The 19,414-nt window shown below is 41.3% G+C and overlaps 1 protein-coding gene across 4 annotated transcripts in view; it reads left to right on the top strand.

The window, feature by feature from the left end:
• LOC103597443 (zinc finger protein 564-like) overlaps positions 1 to 19,132 on the top strand; it is a 33,757-nt gene extending 14,625 nt beyond the window's left edge. For 2 of the 4 annotated variants that reach the window (XM_008581275.1, XM_008581276.1), the window contains exons 2-4: positions 15,881 to 16,007; positions 16,202 to 16,262; positions 16,940 to 19,132. In XM_008581275.1, the coding sequence (XP_008579497.1) occupies positions 15,881 to 16,007; positions 16,202 to 16,262; positions 16,940 to 18,410 (1,659 nt within the window). In that variant the 3' untranslated portion in view covers positions 18,411 to 19,132. The remainder of the gene's footprint in view (positions 1 to 15,880; positions 16,008 to 16,201; positions 16,263 to 16,939) is intronic. The other 2 variants (XM_008581278.1, XM_008581279.1) reach the window with 2 other exon arrangements.
• Positions 19,133 to 19,414: the final 282 nt, after the last annotated feature.

Genomic DNA, 19,414 nt, shown 5'->3' with positions numbered 1-19,414 from the left:
GTACGGGGGCAACACTGAGGGTTGCGATCTGTTGCCGGACACGGAAAAAGACAAAAGACAAAAAAAAAAAAGAAAACAAACAACAAAAATGCTTTCATGTACTCGGAGAATGTTAACTTCTCCTGAGCCTTGATTTTTATGTGTTCACCACTTCTTTCTACCACCAAGGGATCCTCGTTTGAAAGAACTGAAGGACTGGGCACGAGGGACTCTGGACCCAACAGGCCTTTCTTGGAACCTTGTCTGATGTTAGGAAACACCCTGTGTAGCCAAATCTGTCCTCACCTCACAAACACAACTGGATAGAAAGGAGAGGACTCTTAGAGTCTGTCTTTGACTTTACAGCAGTTTCTTTGGGTCAGATTGTTGGGATTTCTGTGTTTCTGAAACATAAAACCATTTCCTATGGTTTTCCACAAGTGTAGGGTCTCTTTGGGGCATCCTAATCCTTGGGTGTCAGCATCAGGTCTTTCCAAGGCCAGTTTTGTGGCCATTTCCAGCTCTTAATTTTCCATCCCAAGCTCCCTATCTGTGCCTTCTTGCTGGGAAACTTCTTTGGTAATCAACACACAGTATATTCTTTTCAAAATTTCTCTACAGCAGCCCTAGGTTGCTGTGATGTGAGATGGTGGAGGAAGCAGTGGCAGAACCCAGGTCATGGGACTCACAACCTCAGCCACTGCAGCCCTCTCAGCCTTAGTCATTAGCTCTCCACCCATAAACACAATCACAATAGTCTGACAACTGGAAAAGACCCCAGGCTAAAATTTCCTCCTTTGAACTGCTCTTGTTGAGTCCCATAAGTTTAGGTATGTTGAGTTTTTGTTTTGTCTTATTTTTGGTGGGCAATATTCTGTGTTTTTGTTTTTATTATTCATCTCTAACTATTTTCTAATTTCCCTCGTTATTTCTTCTTGGGTCATTTTGTTTTCTAGGCAAGTGTTTAATTTCCACAGATTTATGATTTTTGTTTTTTTTATGTCTAAGTTCATGCCATTGTGGTTAGCTAAGATAACTTGTATGATACCTATTTTTATTATTTATTATTTTAATATTTTATATTATACATTATTATGTTTATATTTTCAGTACAAAATTTATATTATTCATAATGTTAAAATGTGTATTATAATGTTGTTATATTCTATATTGTTTATTTTTGTCCTTTTTTTTTTTTTTTGAGATCAGCCGCACCGCGCTCAGCCAGTGAGCGCTGTGAGCGCACCGGTCATCCCTATATAGGATCCGAACCCGCGGCAGGAGCACTGCTGCGCTCCCAGCGCCGCACTCTCCCGAGTGCGCCACAGGCTCGGCCCTATATTGTTTATTTTTAATTGTACCTTATGTTTTATTCTGTTTTTTAAAAAATTAACTCTCACCATTACTAGTCAACATAGTACTGGCTGTTCTAGTCAGAGTGATTAGGCAAGAAAGAGAAATAAAAGCCATCCAACTTTGAAATGAATTAGAAAAATTATCCCTCTTCACAAGGTATGTGATCTTTTATGTAGGAACCCAAAGGATTCCACACACAAAACAATTGGAATAAAAGACACAACCAATTAGCAGGATACAAAATGAACCCACAAAATTCTGTTATTTTTCTATACAATGGGATTGAACAATCCAAAATGGAAATTCAGAAAACATTTCCATTTATGATAGCATCAGAAAGAACAAAATACTTAGGATTTCACTTAAGGAAGGAAGAGACTTGTACACTGAAAATTACAAAATGTTTCTGAAAGACATAAAGGACAGCAAAAAATGGAAAGACATGGTATTCATGCAGTGGTGTTCATGCATCTAAGATTAACAAGATGTCAGTATTATCTAAGGCTGTGTACAGATTCAATACAGTGGCTATCAAAGTCTCAGTGTCGTTTTTTGCAGAAATAGTAATACCCATCCTGAAATTCATATAGAATCTGCAGATATTCCAAATAGCCAAAACAGTTATGAAAAACAGGAATAAAGTTGAGACTTAATGCTTTTGATTTCAAAACTTCTCACAAAGCTACAGTCATGAAAACAGTTTGGTACTGGCATAAAAAGAGATATATAGACTAATGGAACAGAATAGACAACACAGAGATATACCGTTGCCTATAGAGTCAAATAATTTTTGAGAAGGATGCCAAGACCATTCAGTGGGGGAACAGATATTGTTTTAAAAAATGGTCATGGGAAAACCTGACATCCACATACAAAAGGTAAGTCCTAGATCTCTAATATTCTTTTGCCCTGTTTTTTGCCCTAAAACACAAGGCCAAAGCTTCTTGACATTGGATTTATCAATGATTTCTTCACTATGCAACCCAAAGCACACACAATAAAGGAAAAAGTAGATAAACTTTTGTTGGTATCTGAGTGGAAAAAACAAATGGTTCCTCCTACTACTGTGTTCTCACAACACAGAATACTTCTATGACCAAATATGTGGGGGGTTTCCCACACACACCAAGCAAGCAGTCAGCTCTACAGTGGACACCAAGTGTGTATCCTGTAATTACATTTGATTCCGATGCTGACTACCAGGGGATAGGATAGCATCAGATCCCACATGTTGAGGGCTCAGTCCCACAGTACTGCCCCCCACTTCAGATGCCAGTTACAAGTCCAGACCTCTGGAAAATCTGACTGACCTGCTATAAGTCGGAGTTCCCATGACCCCCTCCTTGGGTTTAATTAATTTGCTAGAATGGCCCAGAGAACTCAGAGAAACATTTACATTTACCTGTTTACTATACAGGATGTTACAAAGGATACAGATGAGCAACCAGATGGAAAAGCGGCCTAGGGGTGGGTGTGGAGCTTTCATGCCCTCTCCACATACCACCCTCCAGGAAACTCCCTTTGTTCAGCTATCTGGAAGGTCCCGGAACCCAGTTCTTTTGGTTTTTTTATTGAAGTTATGATCATGACTTAGTCTTGATTGATTAAATCATTGGTTATTGATAATCAAAATTCTGTAAATCTCGCAGCATCCTTCACAATAGATAAAATGTAGAAGCAACTTACATGTTTATTGACAGATGAATGAATAAACAAAAGATAGTATATAATGCAATGATATATTAACCAAAAAAAGGACATTCTGACATATGCTACAACATAAATGAACCCTGAGGACCTTATGCTAGTGGGTCAGGCCATTCATATAAAGACAGATACTGTATAGTTCTACTTATGTGAGGTACTTAGAGTAGTGAGATTCATAGAAAGTAGAAGGGCTATTGCCAGGGCATGGGGAGAGTAGGTAATAGGGAGTTATTGTTTATTGGACATAGAGTTTCAAAGTTGTTATATCTTCTCCCCCCCGGCCGGTTTGTGTGTGTGTGTGTGTGTGTGAGTGAATTTATTTATTTATTTTTAGCTCCCACCAATAAGTGAGAACATGGGTTCTGTGCCTGACTCGTTTCACTTAATATAATTCTCTCAAGGTCCATCCATGTTGTTGCAAAAAAATATGGAACGCTTCACGAATTTGCATGTCATCCTTGCTCAGGGGCCATGCTAATCTTCTCTGTATTGTTCCAATTTTAGTATATGTGCTGCCGAAGCGAGCACTTGAGAGCCAATTTTTACTTGAGAAAGGGCAGTAAATTCTGATATCACCCAACATGTCTTTGCAAATTAGGATGATTTTTTTTCTTTTTCCTTTTTTCTTTTTTTTTTTGTCCTTTTTGAGACCGGCCACACCACACTCAGCCAGTGAGCGCTGTGAGCGCACCGGTCATCCCTATATAGGGTCCGAACCCGCACCACGGGCTCGGCCCAGGATGATTTTTTTTCATTTTTTGTTTTTGTTTTTTTTAAAAAGATGACCGGTAAGGGGATCTTAACCCTTGACTTGGTGTTGTCAGCACCACACTCTCCCAAATGAGCCACAGGCTGGCCCCTTTTGTTCGTATTTTTTTATTGCTCTAGTGTTTATCATCTAAATCATAAGTTATTGCAGTTGATTTCAGTTTTCCAGTGATGTACAGCTTATTTCAAGTGATACAGAAAAATACTTTTCATATACAACTCTATTCCCTTTTTGCCTATTTTGTTAGAAGTTTTACAGCTCTTAATGTTATACATTCAACAATACACTGTTATAATCATTATACATTTGCTTTTTAAATATATTAGCAGATGAAAGGTGAAGAAATAGGCATTTATTCTGTCTTTTATACTTACCTAATTATCTTTAATAGTGCTCTTTGTTTTTTCATGTGGATTATGGGGTCACTTGATTTCAGCTTGAAGAATTTTCTTTAATATTGCTTGTTGGGTGTTCTCATAGGAACAAATTCAGTTTTTTGTTTGTTTGTTTTAACTTGGGAAAGTGTTTTTCCCACGATTTTGAAAGATAGCTTTACTGACCTAGGATTCTTAGATATTTTCATTGAGCCCTTCCCACTGCCTTCTGGCTTCTGTAATCCGTACTGAAAAATCATTTCTTTTTTTTTTTTAAAGATAACCGGTAAGGGGATCTTAACTGTTGACTTGGTGTTGTCAGCACCATGCTCAGCCAGTGAGCTAACCGGCCATCCCTACATGGGATCTGAACCCATGGCTTTGGTGTTATCAGCACCACACTCTCCCGAGTGAACCATGGGCTGGCCCCAGAAATCATTTTTTTTTTTTTCCTTTTTGTCTTTTTTCATGTCCGGCAATGGATCGCAACCCTCAGTGTCGCTCCAGTACCGGACCGGGACCGGCAACGGGATCGCAACCCTTGGCGCTGCGCCCACACCTCGCTCAGCCAGTGAGTGGGAACCGGTCTGTATGTGGGATCCAAACCCTCGGTGGGAGCACCGCCGCACTCCCAAGTGGCGCACTGTAGCAGTGCGCCACCGGGTCAGCCAGAAATCATTTCTTAATGCAGTTTTTTTGTTAAGTGAGGAATTGTTTTTCTCTTGCTGATTTCAAGATTTTCTCCTTCTCTCCGACTTTAAGCATTTTTATTATGATACCTCTGTGTATGGAACTCTGAGTTTTTCCTACATAGAGTTTGTCGAATTTCTAGGATGTGTAGGTCATTGGCAATAAATTGTGGGTATTTTTTTTTCTTTCTTTCTTTCTTTTTTTTTTTTTAATAAGATGACCGGTAAGAGGCTCTCAACCCCTGACTTGGTGTCGTCAGCACCACGCTCTCTGAAGCAAGCCAACTGGCTATCCCTATTTGGGGATCCGAACCCGTGGCCTTGGCGTTATCAGCACCACACTCTCCCAAGTGAGCCACAGGCCAGCCTTAAATTGTGGATATTTTCAGTGATTATTTCTTTGAGTATTTTTTCTGAGTCTTTCTCTCATCTCCTTATGGAACTTCACTTCTGTGTATGTTGGTGGGTTTAACGATGTGCTACATTTTTCTATAGTTCTTTTATTTTTCTCAATTCCTTTTTCTCTGTTTTTTTTTTGATATCATAATTGTATTAGTCCGTTTTTGTTGCTTATAATGAAAAAGCTGGAACTGGGTGATTTATAAAGAAAACAAAATTGATTACTTACAGTTTTGTAGGCTGGGAAGTCCAAAGTCCAAGGAACACATCTGGTGATGATGACGGTGACCCAGGGGTCTGACCTTGCAAGATGGTGGAAGCAGAAAGAGAGACTAACCTCTCAGCTGCGCTCCTTTTAAAGCCCTCAGAACCCTGCCCCTGACTACCCTTAAATCCATTCACTATGGCATGGTTCTACGTTCTAATCATCTCTTCAGGGCCCCCACCCTCTCAACAGTCACAGTGGTAGCTGAGTTTCTAATACATAAAACTTGGGGGACACAATTCAAGCTTCAGTGAATTTTGGGGGGACAGTCAGTCCACAGCAGTAATCTCTATCAATTTACCAAATTTGCTAGTTCTTCTGCCATTTCAAACATATTCTTGCCACCCTCCAGTGAACTTTTTCTTTCCTTCATTTTAATTCAGAATTCTCATTTGCTTTTTGTTTTGTAATTTCTGTAACTTTGTCATGTTCTCTTATTTGAAGAAGCTTTGTAATCATGCTTTTACTTTTTAAATCCTATTTTCTGATATTTTTGCGAACATGTTATGATGGCTGCTCTGATGTCTCTTTCTGTTAAATCTGACATTTGTATTTCTCCCACGGGTAGTTTCTTTTACATGCATTTTACCAGTGTATCGGTCATATTTTGCTGTGTCTTCTGATAGCTTGTAATTTTTTGTTGGAACTTGGACATTTTAGATGCATTTTACCAGTGTATGGGTCATATTTTGCTGTGTCTTCTGATAGCTTGTAATTTTTTGTTGGAACTTGGACATTTTAGATAGTATTTAGTAGCAACTCTAGATACCAATCCTTAATCTCTAGGACCTGTTATTGTTTGCTATATTATTTTAAGGACGTCTGTCTTTCTCTGTCTCTCTCTCACGCACATACACACTCACACTGTTAAACTTCTGGTATTTGTACTGAAAGCAGTGCAGTTTGGGGGAAATGCACAGTAATATTGGCAGTTTGCTCTCCTTCTCTTTCCCTAGCTACGTACTGGTTAAACTCCCCTGGTTGCTTGCCATTGTTTTCAGTAATGCCTTGGATAAATAAAATTATCTACAGACTATTCATATTATAGCTCCTTTGAAGGAATAGTTTGTGAGTTCAGTGTTAGATATGTGTACTGGCCTCTGGAGGTCTCTAAGCTGTCTTGTTCCCAGGTTTTCTCGACAAGCCTTGTGGCCAGCAGTTAAGGCTGTATCTCCATTAAATCGTTAACCTGACCAATCTTCTCCCAATTGTTTTTCACCACACACACCTGTTCTTGAGAGTACCCTTAGGCTTGAACTTGTTCACTCTCCATTGCATATTATGTGAGTACCTTTGGGATGAAGTGAGCTGTTATACGACCTGGCAAAATCTCTATGCCAGAGCTGTGAAATTGGGGACAATGGTAGGTTTTCTTTGAGTGACAACACACTCTAGGAACTATGCAAGCAATAGAGAGGGAAAGAAATCTTGGGTCCTCTTGGCCTGCCTCTCCTGGCATGGAACAACCACCCCATGAGGCATAGTAAGGGCATCTGGAGCCCTAGTAGTCCACATACTGTGTCTACAGTGGAAACTAAGCTTGGAATTTTCTATGAACACCTGGGTCAGCCCATTCTGGGCTGGGAGCAAGTTATCTTAAATGCAAATGGACCTGGCCAGCACAGTTACCAACGGTGGCTGAAGCATGGTTGGCTAGGCCATGCGACCTCTAGCGACCTGTGACTCAGGGTACAGGTGCCCCGCTGTAGAAAGTGTCCAATCAGACTCCGTGGGAAAGCTGGACAAGTCGCTCAGCAAAGGTGCTGGAGGTCCCTTATTCCTACACCACATGTCAGTGTGTCTCACATGCCTGTAGCGACCTGAGGTGGCTCTGCCACAGCCTCTGTTGCTCTGTGACCTGCACGGGGCCGTAGGGAAGATGCAGGGAAATCGGGGGTGGGGTGGCGGGAGCGGGCGTCCTGAGGCGGGGAGCGGGGCCGGTTGGAACTGGCCGGAGCCGGCCGTGGCCGCGGGATCCGGGCCTCCCCGCGCTCAGCCCCGGAGTCTGCGAACCCGGCCCTGAGTCCGCCACCCGCGCAGCGCGGCCCTTGGTCCCCTCCGGTCGCAGGGTGGGGCGGGGCCGGTGGCCGGGACCCCCGGCATCCTGTCCCGTCCCAGCAGCTGCGACCTCGGCCCGGCCCAGAGCCCTCTCTGGGCAGCCCCGCGTGTCCCCAGAATGTGCGGTGACGACGTGGTCCTCAGGGGACACCCCGACCCGGGCTGCGGAGCTCGTGTGGGGAAGGAGCTGCAGGCTGTGGAGTCCCCAGTGTCTCCTTGCTCTTTAGGGGACTGTTTCTCTCTGAGTCTTCCAAATGTCTGGGAAGCAGTGTCTTCAGTCCGCGACCCTGTCCCCCCAACCCAGCTCTTCTTCCCAGAGCTGGGAATACATCCCTAATTTCTAGATCCCTCCCCGTATTCCCAAACACTGATTCTCCTCACCAGTTCACAACATCATGGCCAACTATTTGTCCTTCATTGTATGTTTCAAATATTCGCAGTATTTTAATTATAATTTTTTCATCGTCATGGATGTCTCTTTTTGAAAGGTTTATTTTTTATTTGTTTGCGGATATTTTACATGAGAGGAGAGCAGAGAATAACCACCCATCGCTAGTTTGTCTAAAATGTGTGCCTCTCCTCCCAGTATCTTTCCTGGACACAGACATCCTATGGGGACTTCTTAGGGTTGAGGATCCTCTTTGGAACCTTTCCTGGATGGTCTGTCCTTTCAGCACAGTTCCAGGTCAGCACTGCCCCTCCCTAGGTTTGTTACCTTGAAAAGATTTATTCACTTATTTGAGTTTCAGGTTTTTTATTAAATGTAAATTGTATTTAATCAGTAGATCTTGAAAAAATAGTATAAAATATTTCCAAAGAGACAAGAAAGATATGAATTTCAGGAAAAAGATAGTTCAGGCTTAACATTTCATTTGCTAAGAAATGTTTTTCTTACTGGCCAGCCATAAAAAAAAGAAAAGAATTTCTAAAAATTTTTTTTTCTTCGGAGCATGTATAGTAAGTTTCTCAGGGCTGTTCTTTTGTTTTGCATGATTTCAAATGAAATTCTACGATATGAGGGCAATCTGGCTGCGACATCTGTCAGCCCTTGATCACCAGGGTTGATTTGGCTGATCTGGCTCCTAGATGGGTGTCCCCTTCCTCCCTTACCCCACTCCTTGTGCGTCCCTCCCAAGGTGTGCACTGGGTCAAAGAGGATGACCTTCTCCAATAGAGGAGAGTACCATTCATCCCTCAAGGTTATGGGAGTACCTGCACTCCCCTGCTTGAACCTCCAAACAAACTGTCAAATGGAATTCTAGCCCTCAGATTTACAATACCTAAAAGTGTGTTTAAATATAGTTAATTTTTTTTTTTTTTTTTTGTCTTTTTCCGTGTCCGGCAACGGATCGCAACCCTCAGTGTTGCTCCCACGCCTCGCTCAGCCAGTGAGCGGGAACCGGTCTGTATGTGGGATCCGAACCCTCAGCGGGAGTGCCACCGTGCTTCCCAAGCGGCGCACTATACCAGTGCGCCACCGGGCTGGCCCAAATATAGTTAATTTTTAATAAAACAATTTCTTCATAATAATTAGCTGACATCTTCATTTTCTGACAGAAAAAGACAATTGTGGGTTTTCTTATTGAGTTAGCCAATTGCCTTACAGTTTTCTTTCTTTTTTTTTTTTTTAAAGATGACCAGTAAGGGGATCTTAACCCTTGACTTGGTGTTGTCAGCACCACACTCTCCCGAGTGAGCCACGGGCTGGCCCTACAATTTTATTTTTATAAACACCGGGTTTGAGTGATTTTGCTGGATTCTTCAAACACTCAGTTTGTGTCATTTCAGTTGTGGTCCAAAGCCACATGACTGGAGTACATGGGCCTGAGACCAATGACTGCAAGCTGAGGCCACCCTTGAGCCTGAAGAGGGAAGGCCCATTTGCTTCTCCTGGGGAGCCTCCCCTGCAGGTCCTGCCTGCTCACTGCCACCAGGGAAGGAACGCTTTGTACTGAGAAGCTGCAGAGCCCTGAAAAGCTGGAGAAGCACCTGCACATCTGGTTGGCTGAGGGCCATGGCAATGTATCCAAAGAACTGGTGCACCTAGTATGTTATTTGTGCATATTGAGAAAATCTGTGAAGGTCAGGATTTCTGTGTCCCGGGAAACTTTTAAAAATTTGGGTGTTCGTTTGATTCAAACACTTAAACTGAATCCAGCTGAGAATTTCCTCACTTGGGAGAATTGATTTCCTCCAGGAGAAAGGAGGGCACGTGCAGTTAGCAGAGTCCATTCTTGTGGCTGCTCAGGTCCCCTGCCCTCCATCACCAGGGACTGGCCCACTCTAGGGATTATATTTTAATTGTCACGAGTAAAAGCTTATGTATGTCCTTGAAAATCCTACTACAATTAATGAATGAGGACCAAGCCATAATAAATTATAATATTCTACACATTTCTAAAAATACCCCACAATGTTAGCTAAAGTGGAACAATGATGTATGATTCCACTTAACATCTAATTAGAGATTTCAGAGGTTTATTTTAATGAATTTTTTTATGTTTCACACATTCCTCATCACTGTGTGTTAGGGATGAAATCTTACAATGATTACCTGTGATTGCAATGATTCCTGTGTGGAACGATTAAAATAAGTTAATTAAAGATTAAATTTTGAAAAGCCAAAGTAAGTAATTAGAAGTAAAGAGAATTAGGGCCGAGCCCATGGCGCACTCGGGAGAGTGCGGCGCTGGGAGCACAGCAGCGCTCCCGCCGCGGGTTTGGATCCTATATAGGGATGACCGGTGCGCTCACAGCGCTCACTGGCTGAGCATAGTGCGGCCGGTCTCAAAAAGGACAAAAAAAAAAAAAGAAGTAAAGAGAATTAAAAAGTAAAAGCAGTGTTTTTAAAAATCCCTAAGACAGGAAGGTCCCTGCCAGCACATCCTGGTCCACTCCTGAGCTCTTGCTCCATCCACCCCCAAATAACCAATTCTGATAATTGCTTGTGCAGCCTGTCATTGTTTGTATAAAAACAAGCAATTGAGAATGCTTGTTTTTCTTTCCCACCTTTGTTATTGTTACTCTTAGTCAGACTCCATTTTTGTTGTTTGCTGAGAGCTGAAGCCTCTCCCTTCCCTCTTCTTGTTCCTACACCTGAACCAGCTTTCCAGAAAGCCTGGGGCTCCCTCTTCTGGTGCTGCCCAAGGAACACTTGCCCAGCCCCAAGCACAATGAAAACCCAGACCAAGCTCCTTTCCTTGCTCTCTCAAGCCATTTCCCACCTGCTTACAAAGCCTTTTCTGCCCTCCCCAGAGACCTCAATCATGTGAGTAATAAGTCCTCTCAGTGTGTGTGATACACCATTATTGGTGTGAACAGAGGCATAGACATTGACCACCCCTCTGGGCCTGTCTTCTCTTGCTCTGACTTGCTAATCTGCTCTGTTGGCTGATGGCTGGGTGCACTTTGAGCTGCTGCTTGTTGGGGAGCTCTTGCCATAAGCTATGCTCCTCTTTGTTACCTTGTTGAGATCCAACAGATCTGGGTCTGTATTCAACTGACTCAAGTTTGCAGTATCAGAATTCCTTGGCATTTAGAAACAGGAGTATGGGATTGGGGCTCTCAAAGTAGTCCTTTGAGTCTTGGTCTGGAACCCTCTGTGCCTTTAAGATTGAAGCTGTGACTGCTGCCATACTTTGTCCTGCAGGATGCTGTGGGAAAAGACTACCTGAAAGAACAGTCATTTTAAAAAGAGAGAAAGAGAATGGAGTGGGAGGCAGCATTAGGTGGAGGGCTGAGTCTGTACTCCTGATAGAAGAGGGCTCACCAGGACCCGTAAGTACACCTGGTGCTGCCGCTGCCTGTGCCTCTAACACCACAAAGATCCTGCCTCTCAGGGTTATAGGGGATAACACCCAGGCACAGGAGAGGGGTTAGTTCAAATGTGACTTAAACCTGGAGCCGTTAAACCTTTTAGGGCAATAATTGCCATGGAGGAGGCCCATAACCCTGATGACCACTTGGTTGTCAGAAGGGAAAAAACTATCTTCACTCTTGTTTCTGGTCGCCCCCCCTCCCATAGGTGGCAGGAATGCTACAAAGGTATTTACCTTCTCCCAGATCAGTTAGGCTCTGGTGAAATCCCAGTGATTAGATTAGTTGAGGATTGTTTTGATGACAGGCCTTGAAGGGAATATTCTGAGCATAATTGAAAATGTCTACTTTTCCTGCTTGACTCTCCAGTTTGGGGGTTATGGATTTGCGCTGTGACCTCAATTCTCTGACGGCGGAAAAGATGGCATCTAAGCTGCTTACACACCAGACCAGAAACCAGAAGTCTCTGACACCATTTTTTGATGTTTCTTGACAAGTTTAACTCCTCAACACTCCTTCTTCCCCTTCTGACTCACATGAAACCTGGGATCTTTCCTTTGTTGCTGGCAAAATTTTCAGTCCATGCAAACCTGTATTTTAGTTCATGGAATCTCACCCTACTTCACCCCCTAATATCGGTAAAAACCCCAGGTCAGGCACCTTTCCTTGCTCTCTCAAGCCATTTCACACCTGCTGGAGAGGCCTGCCCTGCTCTCCCCAGAGACCTTCATTATGAAGTAGTAGACCCTTCCATACCCTCTTGGTATGTGTGTTGTGTCATCTGTCTCACATCGGAACCAAGCCTTGGGTGAGGGGTCCACCTTCCTCTGCAGGTGACTAGAACAGTGACACAAACAGTAAGATGGTGTATATATTGTAATACACTTCACTTAATTGCTCTACTCACATATCCTTCAGATATTTTCATATCAATACTTGCCACCCTTCATGTTTTAAAGGTGCATAAGATGGGAGATTTACATAACCAGTTCTTTCTAAATAAATACTTGGCTCATTGTCAGAATTTGTATCACATTTCAAGGCAAATGAATACATACAGATTATGTTCTTTTCCAAACTTAATTAAATCTTCTGTGAATATATTTTTTAAGAAAAATGGGCCGGCCCGGTGGCACACTGCTATAGTGCACCGCTTGGGAAGTGCGGCGGCGCTCCCGCCGAGGGTTCGGATCCCACATACAGACCAGTTCCTGCTCACTGGCTGAGCAAGACACGGGAGCAACACCGAGGGCTGCAATCCCGTTGCCGGTCCCAGTCCGGTACAGGGGCGACACTGAGGGTTGCGATCCGTTGCCGGACACGGAAAAAGACAAAAAAAGAAAATAGTCACAGAAGAATGAAAAAAACGTTTTGTGGTATGTTTTATTAATACAACATAAACATCCTTAGAGTCATCATCAAGCTTCATAACTGGGTCTTACGCTGTGATTAGAGTCTCCTTATATTCTCCTTGACTCATTTCTGTCATGCCCCATAGATGACCATTGTCCTGATTCTTTGGTTATTCTTAATACTGTTAACGTCTTTTCTTTCTCACTGAGCTGTGTTTTTTAGTTTTGCCCCTTTTGAACTTTCAGGACATGAGTGTTAGGAGAATTACAGAGAAAGGGTTTGCATTCCGTGGTTTCTTTGCTCAGTATGTTTCACAGATGCTGGTGTTTGATGTTGCTGGCCATCCTATTCATGCATTCAGTCCAGTGGTTATGGTGTTTGAGCGTTTTCAAGTTTATTTTTTGCTCTCATGTGAAATACTGTTTCTATCATTTTTGTTTCAGTCTGCAAATACTATAAATGCACAACAAAATCTCAGGACATTAGAGAAAAATTGCTGTGCTGGATCATGATCAAGTTCAAATTTACAGGAAATAGTAATGAAGTATATCAGTTGGCCCTTTCTCCATTTGTGCATAACTATTTATCTGTTTGCAATGGTTATCAACACTTGGGATTATCTCACTGACTAATTTTTGTCCTAATTAGTGTGAACTGGGATCTAGTCGGCATCTTTTGTTTTTTGTTTTGGTGGCTGGCCGGTACAGAGATCTGAACTACTTGACATTTTATATGGCTACTTTTTACCAAGGAGATGGAACATTTTTCATAACTTTTTTCTTAATCTTTTGTTAAATATGTTTTGATTATTTTCCCACTTTTTAATCATGTGTTTATTATTTTTACTCTGTACATTAGTTCTTTTATATTGCATGTATTGCAGATATTTTTCATCTACTTTGTTTTTTGTTTTTCAACTCCCTTAATTTTACTATATTTGAATCTGTCTCTTTATTGCTTACTGTTTTTCTTATAGGAGAAAATTCTTCCTGTTTTTGCATCAAGAAAAATTTGTCTTTATCTATAGAAAATGTTTTTGTTTTATCTGTCTTACGTAAACCAATAATAAATTTATTATTGTTCATGGCATAGAAGGGAATACAGTACATTTTTCCAGTTAGATAGCAGTTTGTCTCTGCTCCATGTATTAAAGTGTTGGTGATTCTTTGGTTATTCTTAATACTGTACAATGCCGTACAGTGTCTATTCTATCATTAATCAACTTTCATATCAAATGCGGGCCCAGTGGAGACTATTTCCCTTAGTCTGTCTGTTTATCTCTATGCTAATACTGTGCTGTCCACCATATTAAGACTTTCAGAATCTTTGATACATGCTAGGCAAGCCATCACCTTGTTCTTCAGAAGACTTTGACATTCATTATTCCTCCTAAGTTTAGAGAAGTACTTTTGTTGATTCTTAAACATTCTGAGTTGGGATTTATGGACTTAAAATATTTTGAAAGAGGACATTTTGGGGGCATAGAGTTCTGAGAAAATGTGCCATCTTTTCTCTTGTTTCATATTGCTTTGACATTACATAATGCAATGTCATAGTGACTGGTCAGAAATCATTTCCTCCTCGGGCCGGCCCGTGGCTCACTCGGGAGAGTGCGGTGCTGATAACACCAAGGCCATGGGTCCGGGTCCCTACATAGGGATGGCCGGTTGGCTCACTTGGGAGAGTGTGGTGCTGACATCACCAAATCAAGGGTTAAGATCCCCTTAAAAAAAAAAAGTTAAAAGTTGTTGATTCTTAAACATTCTGAGTTGGGATTTATGGACTTAAAATATTTTGAAAGAGGACATTTTGGGGGCATAGAGTTCTGAGAAAATGTGCCATCTTTTCTCTTGTTTCATATTGCTTTGACATTACATAATGCAATGTCATAGTGACTGGTCAGAAATCATTTCCTCCTCGGGCCGGCCCGTGGCTCACTCGGGAGAGTGCGGTGCTGATAACACCAAGGCCATGGGTTCGGATCCTATATAGGGATGGCCGGTTAGCTCACTGGCTGAGCATGGTGCTGACAACACCAAGTCAAGGGTTGAGATCCCCTTACCGGTCATCTTGTTTAAAAAAAAAAAAAAAAATCATTTCCTCCTGAAATTGGAGAAAGGATTTTATGTTAAAAAAGAAAGCGCTGTTGAACTCTTTATATATTTTATGATTGTGGCAAATTCACCTTCAAACTGTTATGGATGTAAATGAAATATCCTGGAAATTGCAATTCTTAACCTGTTCCTCAAGGTCAGCAAGGCCCAGGGTACATTGCTATGGGTTGCCAGAAAGAGCTCTTCTAGCATTTTATCTTCTCATTAGGTGGAAAGCTCTCATTATGTGAAAAAACTGGGTGGAAAATTGCCCGGGGGCTCATCAGTATAGGGGGTCTTGTAAAGGTCTAAGTTGTCATGCCATCTTCATAAGGCCTGAGTTCTGTCCTCCCAGTAACTTCCTATATAATGTAATGGGACAGAGAATAAAAGAAAACACTGAGTCTATGATAAATATTACATACATTAAAATTAATACTTTTGCAGAGGAATATTTTCATTTATCCAGCTGGATCTGACTATTAATGGTCCTGAGTACTTCTGGAAAATATAGTCAGCTGGACTTTGTTACAATTTGAATTTCTACAAGCCTTGTGGCCTTTCATATTTGGTGAAGGGAATAGAAGGAAAAGCTTCCACTTCTTCAGTGTGTGTTTATTCATTGAAACCTCATCCATGCTTGACCCTGTGCCTTATGGAGTGCTGAGTGGTGTGTGATATGGTGGGTAGTCAGGAAATGGAAGAAATTTTTTCACAAGGAATGATGGTCTTAAAATTTGTTTTCTTTGTATAGCATTTCCCTCATTTCTCCAAGGTAAACTGGATCCTGCCATTAGAGAACAAAAAACTTGTACTAGCTACAGTAAAAACATAGAGATTAGTTCAAGGTTTTCATGGTGCTGTTTAATTCCTGAGGAAGTGAGTGTGGACACATGTTCATTTATCATAAAATTAGCATTTGAAGACCACAGTACGATTTGTGAACTTTTATGAATTCAGTGTATATAGTCCTGTGGTGTTCTCTTGCCCTTCCTCCATTCAACATGTATGGGATGTTTTAGGACCCAGTGGACTCTGAGGATGTGGCTGTGAACTTCACCCTGGAAGAGTGGGCTCTGCTGCATCCTTCCCAGAAGAAACTCTACAGAGATGTGATGCGGGAAACCTTCAGGAACCTGGCCTCTGTAGGTAAAGATGACATCATTTTTTCTCTTAGTCAATTAAAAAAGTGTTTCTTGCACATCAGTGCTATTAGGCTTGGAATGTAGAAACAGTATGCTTTGGTGACTAAATCAGGCTTGGTTGCAGCTCATCTTGAACCTAGAATCTTATTATTTTTCTATAATTTCCAAAAATTTATCATCATTTTTCTTGCCCGATAGGGAAAAAATGGGAAGACCAGAACATGGAAGATCGGTACAAAAATGAGGGGCAAAGTTTAAGGTAATTTTCACTCACCAGAGAAAGCAGTGTGTCCCTTGAGTGAATCTTAGTATGTCATAATATTTTTAAAATAAGAAAACAAAACAAATAAGTCCAGCTTCAAAACTGTTTATTTATAGAACTTTTTCACTGAGAATGTATACAGACACATGTTGCGTGGTGACAGGTATGAGTTCTGAGAAATGCATTGTGAGGCACTTTTGTCATTATGTGAACATCATGGAGTGTACTTATACAATCTAGATGGTGTAGCTACAGCTTACTACACACCTAGGCTGTACGACATAGTACATTGTTCCCAGGCTACAAACCTGTACAGCATGTTACTGTACAGAATACTGTTAGGAAATTGTAACACAGTACTAAGTATCTGTGTATGTAAAGATACAGCGGGTCTTAAAAAAGTTGAAAGAAAGGTTCATAGTACCTTTTTAATTTCATTTTCCTTGATCATTTTGAAGTACTCTAATATCTAAATATTGGAAATGTACAGTAAAAATACATTATAAAGGATAAAAAATGGTACACCTCTACATAAGGCACTTCCCATAAATAGAGCTTACAGGACTGGAAGTTGCTCTGAGTGAGTCAGTGAGTGAGTGGTGAGTGAATATGAAAGCCTAGGACACTACTGTAGACTAATAAGTGATTAATAATATGCTTTCCATTTGTTACAGCAATCATATGCTAGAGAGACTCTTTGGGAATAAAGAACGAAGTCAATTTGGAGAAACCTTCAACCAAATTCCAAATTTTACTCTGAACAAGAAAATCCCTGCTGTAGTAAAACCATATGAATGTAGTTTGTGTGGGAAAGTCTTCATGCATCATTCATCCCTTAGTAGGCACATAATATCTCACACTGGACACAAACCATATGAGTATCAGGAATATGGAGAGAAACCATATAAATGTAAGCAATGTGGGAAAGCCTTCAGTTATTGTAACTCCTTTCGAAGACATGAAAGGACTCACACTGGAGAGAAACCCTATGAATGTAAGGAATGTGGGAAAGCTTTTATTTCCCTCACAAGTGTTCGGAGACACATGATAGCCCACACTGGAGATGGACCTTATAAATGTGAGGAATGTGGGAAAGTCTTTGATCGACCTGGTTTATTTCGAATACATAAAAGAACTCACACTGGAGAGAAACCCTATGAATGTAAGCAATGTGAGAAGTCCTTTATTTCTATCACAGGTTTTCAAAGTCACATGATTAGGCACACTGGTGATGGACCTTATAAATGTCAGGAATGTGGGAAAGCATTTCACCGTCCCAGTTTATTTCGAATACATGAAAGGACTCACACTGGAGAGAAACCCTATGAATGTAAAGAATGTGGGAAAGCCTTCATTTCTCTCACAAGTTTTCAAAGTCACATGATTAGACACACTGGAGATGGACCTTATAAATGTCAGCAGTGTGGGAAAGCCTTCATTTTTCCCAGTTCTGTTCGAAAACATGAAAGGACTCATACTGGAGAGAAACCCTATAAATGTGAGATATGTGGTAAAACCTTCAGTTATTCCAGTAATGTTCGAACACATGAAAGGACTCACACTGGAGAGAAGCCCTACGAATGTAAGGAATGTGGGAAGGCCTTCATTTCTCTCCCAAATGTTCGAAGACACATGATTACGCACACTGGAGAAGGACCTTATAAATGTGAGCTGTGTGGGAAAGCCTTTGACTGTCCCAGTTCATTTCAAATACATGAAAGAACTCACACTGGGGAGAAACCCTATGAATGTAAGGAATGTGGGAAAGCATTCATTTCTCTCAAAAGGGTTCGAAAACATATGATGCTGCACACTGGAGAAGGACCTTATAAATGTAGGGTATGTGGGAAAGCCTTTGAGTGTCCCAGTACTGTTCGAATACATGAAAGAATTCATACAGGAGAGAAACCCTATGAATGTAAAGAATGTGGGAAAGCCTTCAATTATCCCAGTTCTGTTCGAATACATGAAAGAACTCATACTGGAGAAAAGCCCTATGAGTGCAAGATGTGTGGGAAAACATTCAGTTATCACAGTTCCTTTCAAAGACATGAAAGAGCTCATAGTGGAGATAGACCCTTTGTAGGGAATGTGGGAACTCTTTCATTTATCACACAGCCTTTGAGTGTGCATGAAAATGCTTAATGGAGGAAAACCCTATAAATGTAAAGGATGTGGAAAGTCTTCAGCCTACCTTCTGGAATTTGGACTTGCTAGGGAACCATCACCTTTTCCTTCTCTCCTGTTTTCTGCCTTTTGGAATAGGAATGTACCATGCCTGTCCCACCATTGTATTTTGGAAGCACACAATTGGTTTGGTTTCATAGGGTCACAGCTGAAGAATTTTACCTCAGCATGAATCTACTCTCAAGTGTCCCTCATAACAGATTTACATGATATTGAGATGACACTTAGGAGTTTAGACTTAAGAGATGATGCTGGAATGAATTAAGATTTGGGGGGCCTTTGGGATGGAATGAATGTATTTTACATGTGAGAAGGACATGAAATTTGGGGGGGGGGGCAAGGGTAGGAATATTTGGACTGAGCGTATGTGTTCCCCTGAATTCATATGTTGAAACCCACCCCTCTAATGCGATGGTAATAGCAGTAGATGCCTCTGTGTAGTAATTAGGATTAGATAAGATCATGAGGATGGAGGCCACATAAATGGGATTAGAGTTCTTATTTGAGTCCCTAAAGAGATAGCTTTGCTCTCCACCATGTGAGGACACAGTGAGAAGATAGCCATCTTTGAACCAGGAAAAAGGTCCTCACCAGACCTCGAGTCTGCCAGTGCCTTGACATTGGGCATCCCAGCCTCCTGAACTGTGAGAAATAAATAAATGTTTCTTGTTTATGCCACACAGTTTATGGTATTTTATTTTAGCAGTCTGAGCTAAGTAAGACAACCAAATTTTAAAATGGGGAAAGGACTTGAATAAACATTTCTCCAAAGAAGATATATAAATGGCCAGTAAGCACATAAAGATGCTTAATGTCGTTATTCATTGGAGAAGTACAATGAATACATGTTAGGATTGTTCCTATCGAGAAATAAATGCTGGCAAGGATGTGGAATGATTGGGACCCTGTGCATTGTTAGTAGAAATGTACAGCAGTACAACCACTGTTAAAAACAGTATGGC

Source organism: Galeopterus variegatus, unplaced genomic scaffold (genome assembly GCF_000696425.1).
Source record: "Galeopterus variegatus unplaced genomic scaffold, G_variegatus-3.0.2 Scaffold2313, whole genome shotgun sequence".
In the NCBI taxonomy this organism is placed as follows: Eukaryota; Metazoa; Chordata; class Mammalia; order Dermoptera; family Cynocephalidae; genus Galeopterus; species Galeopterus variegatus.
The sequence above is the reverse complement of the archived record's forward strand: the minus strand, read 5'-3'. Positions and strand labels throughout refer to the sequence as shown.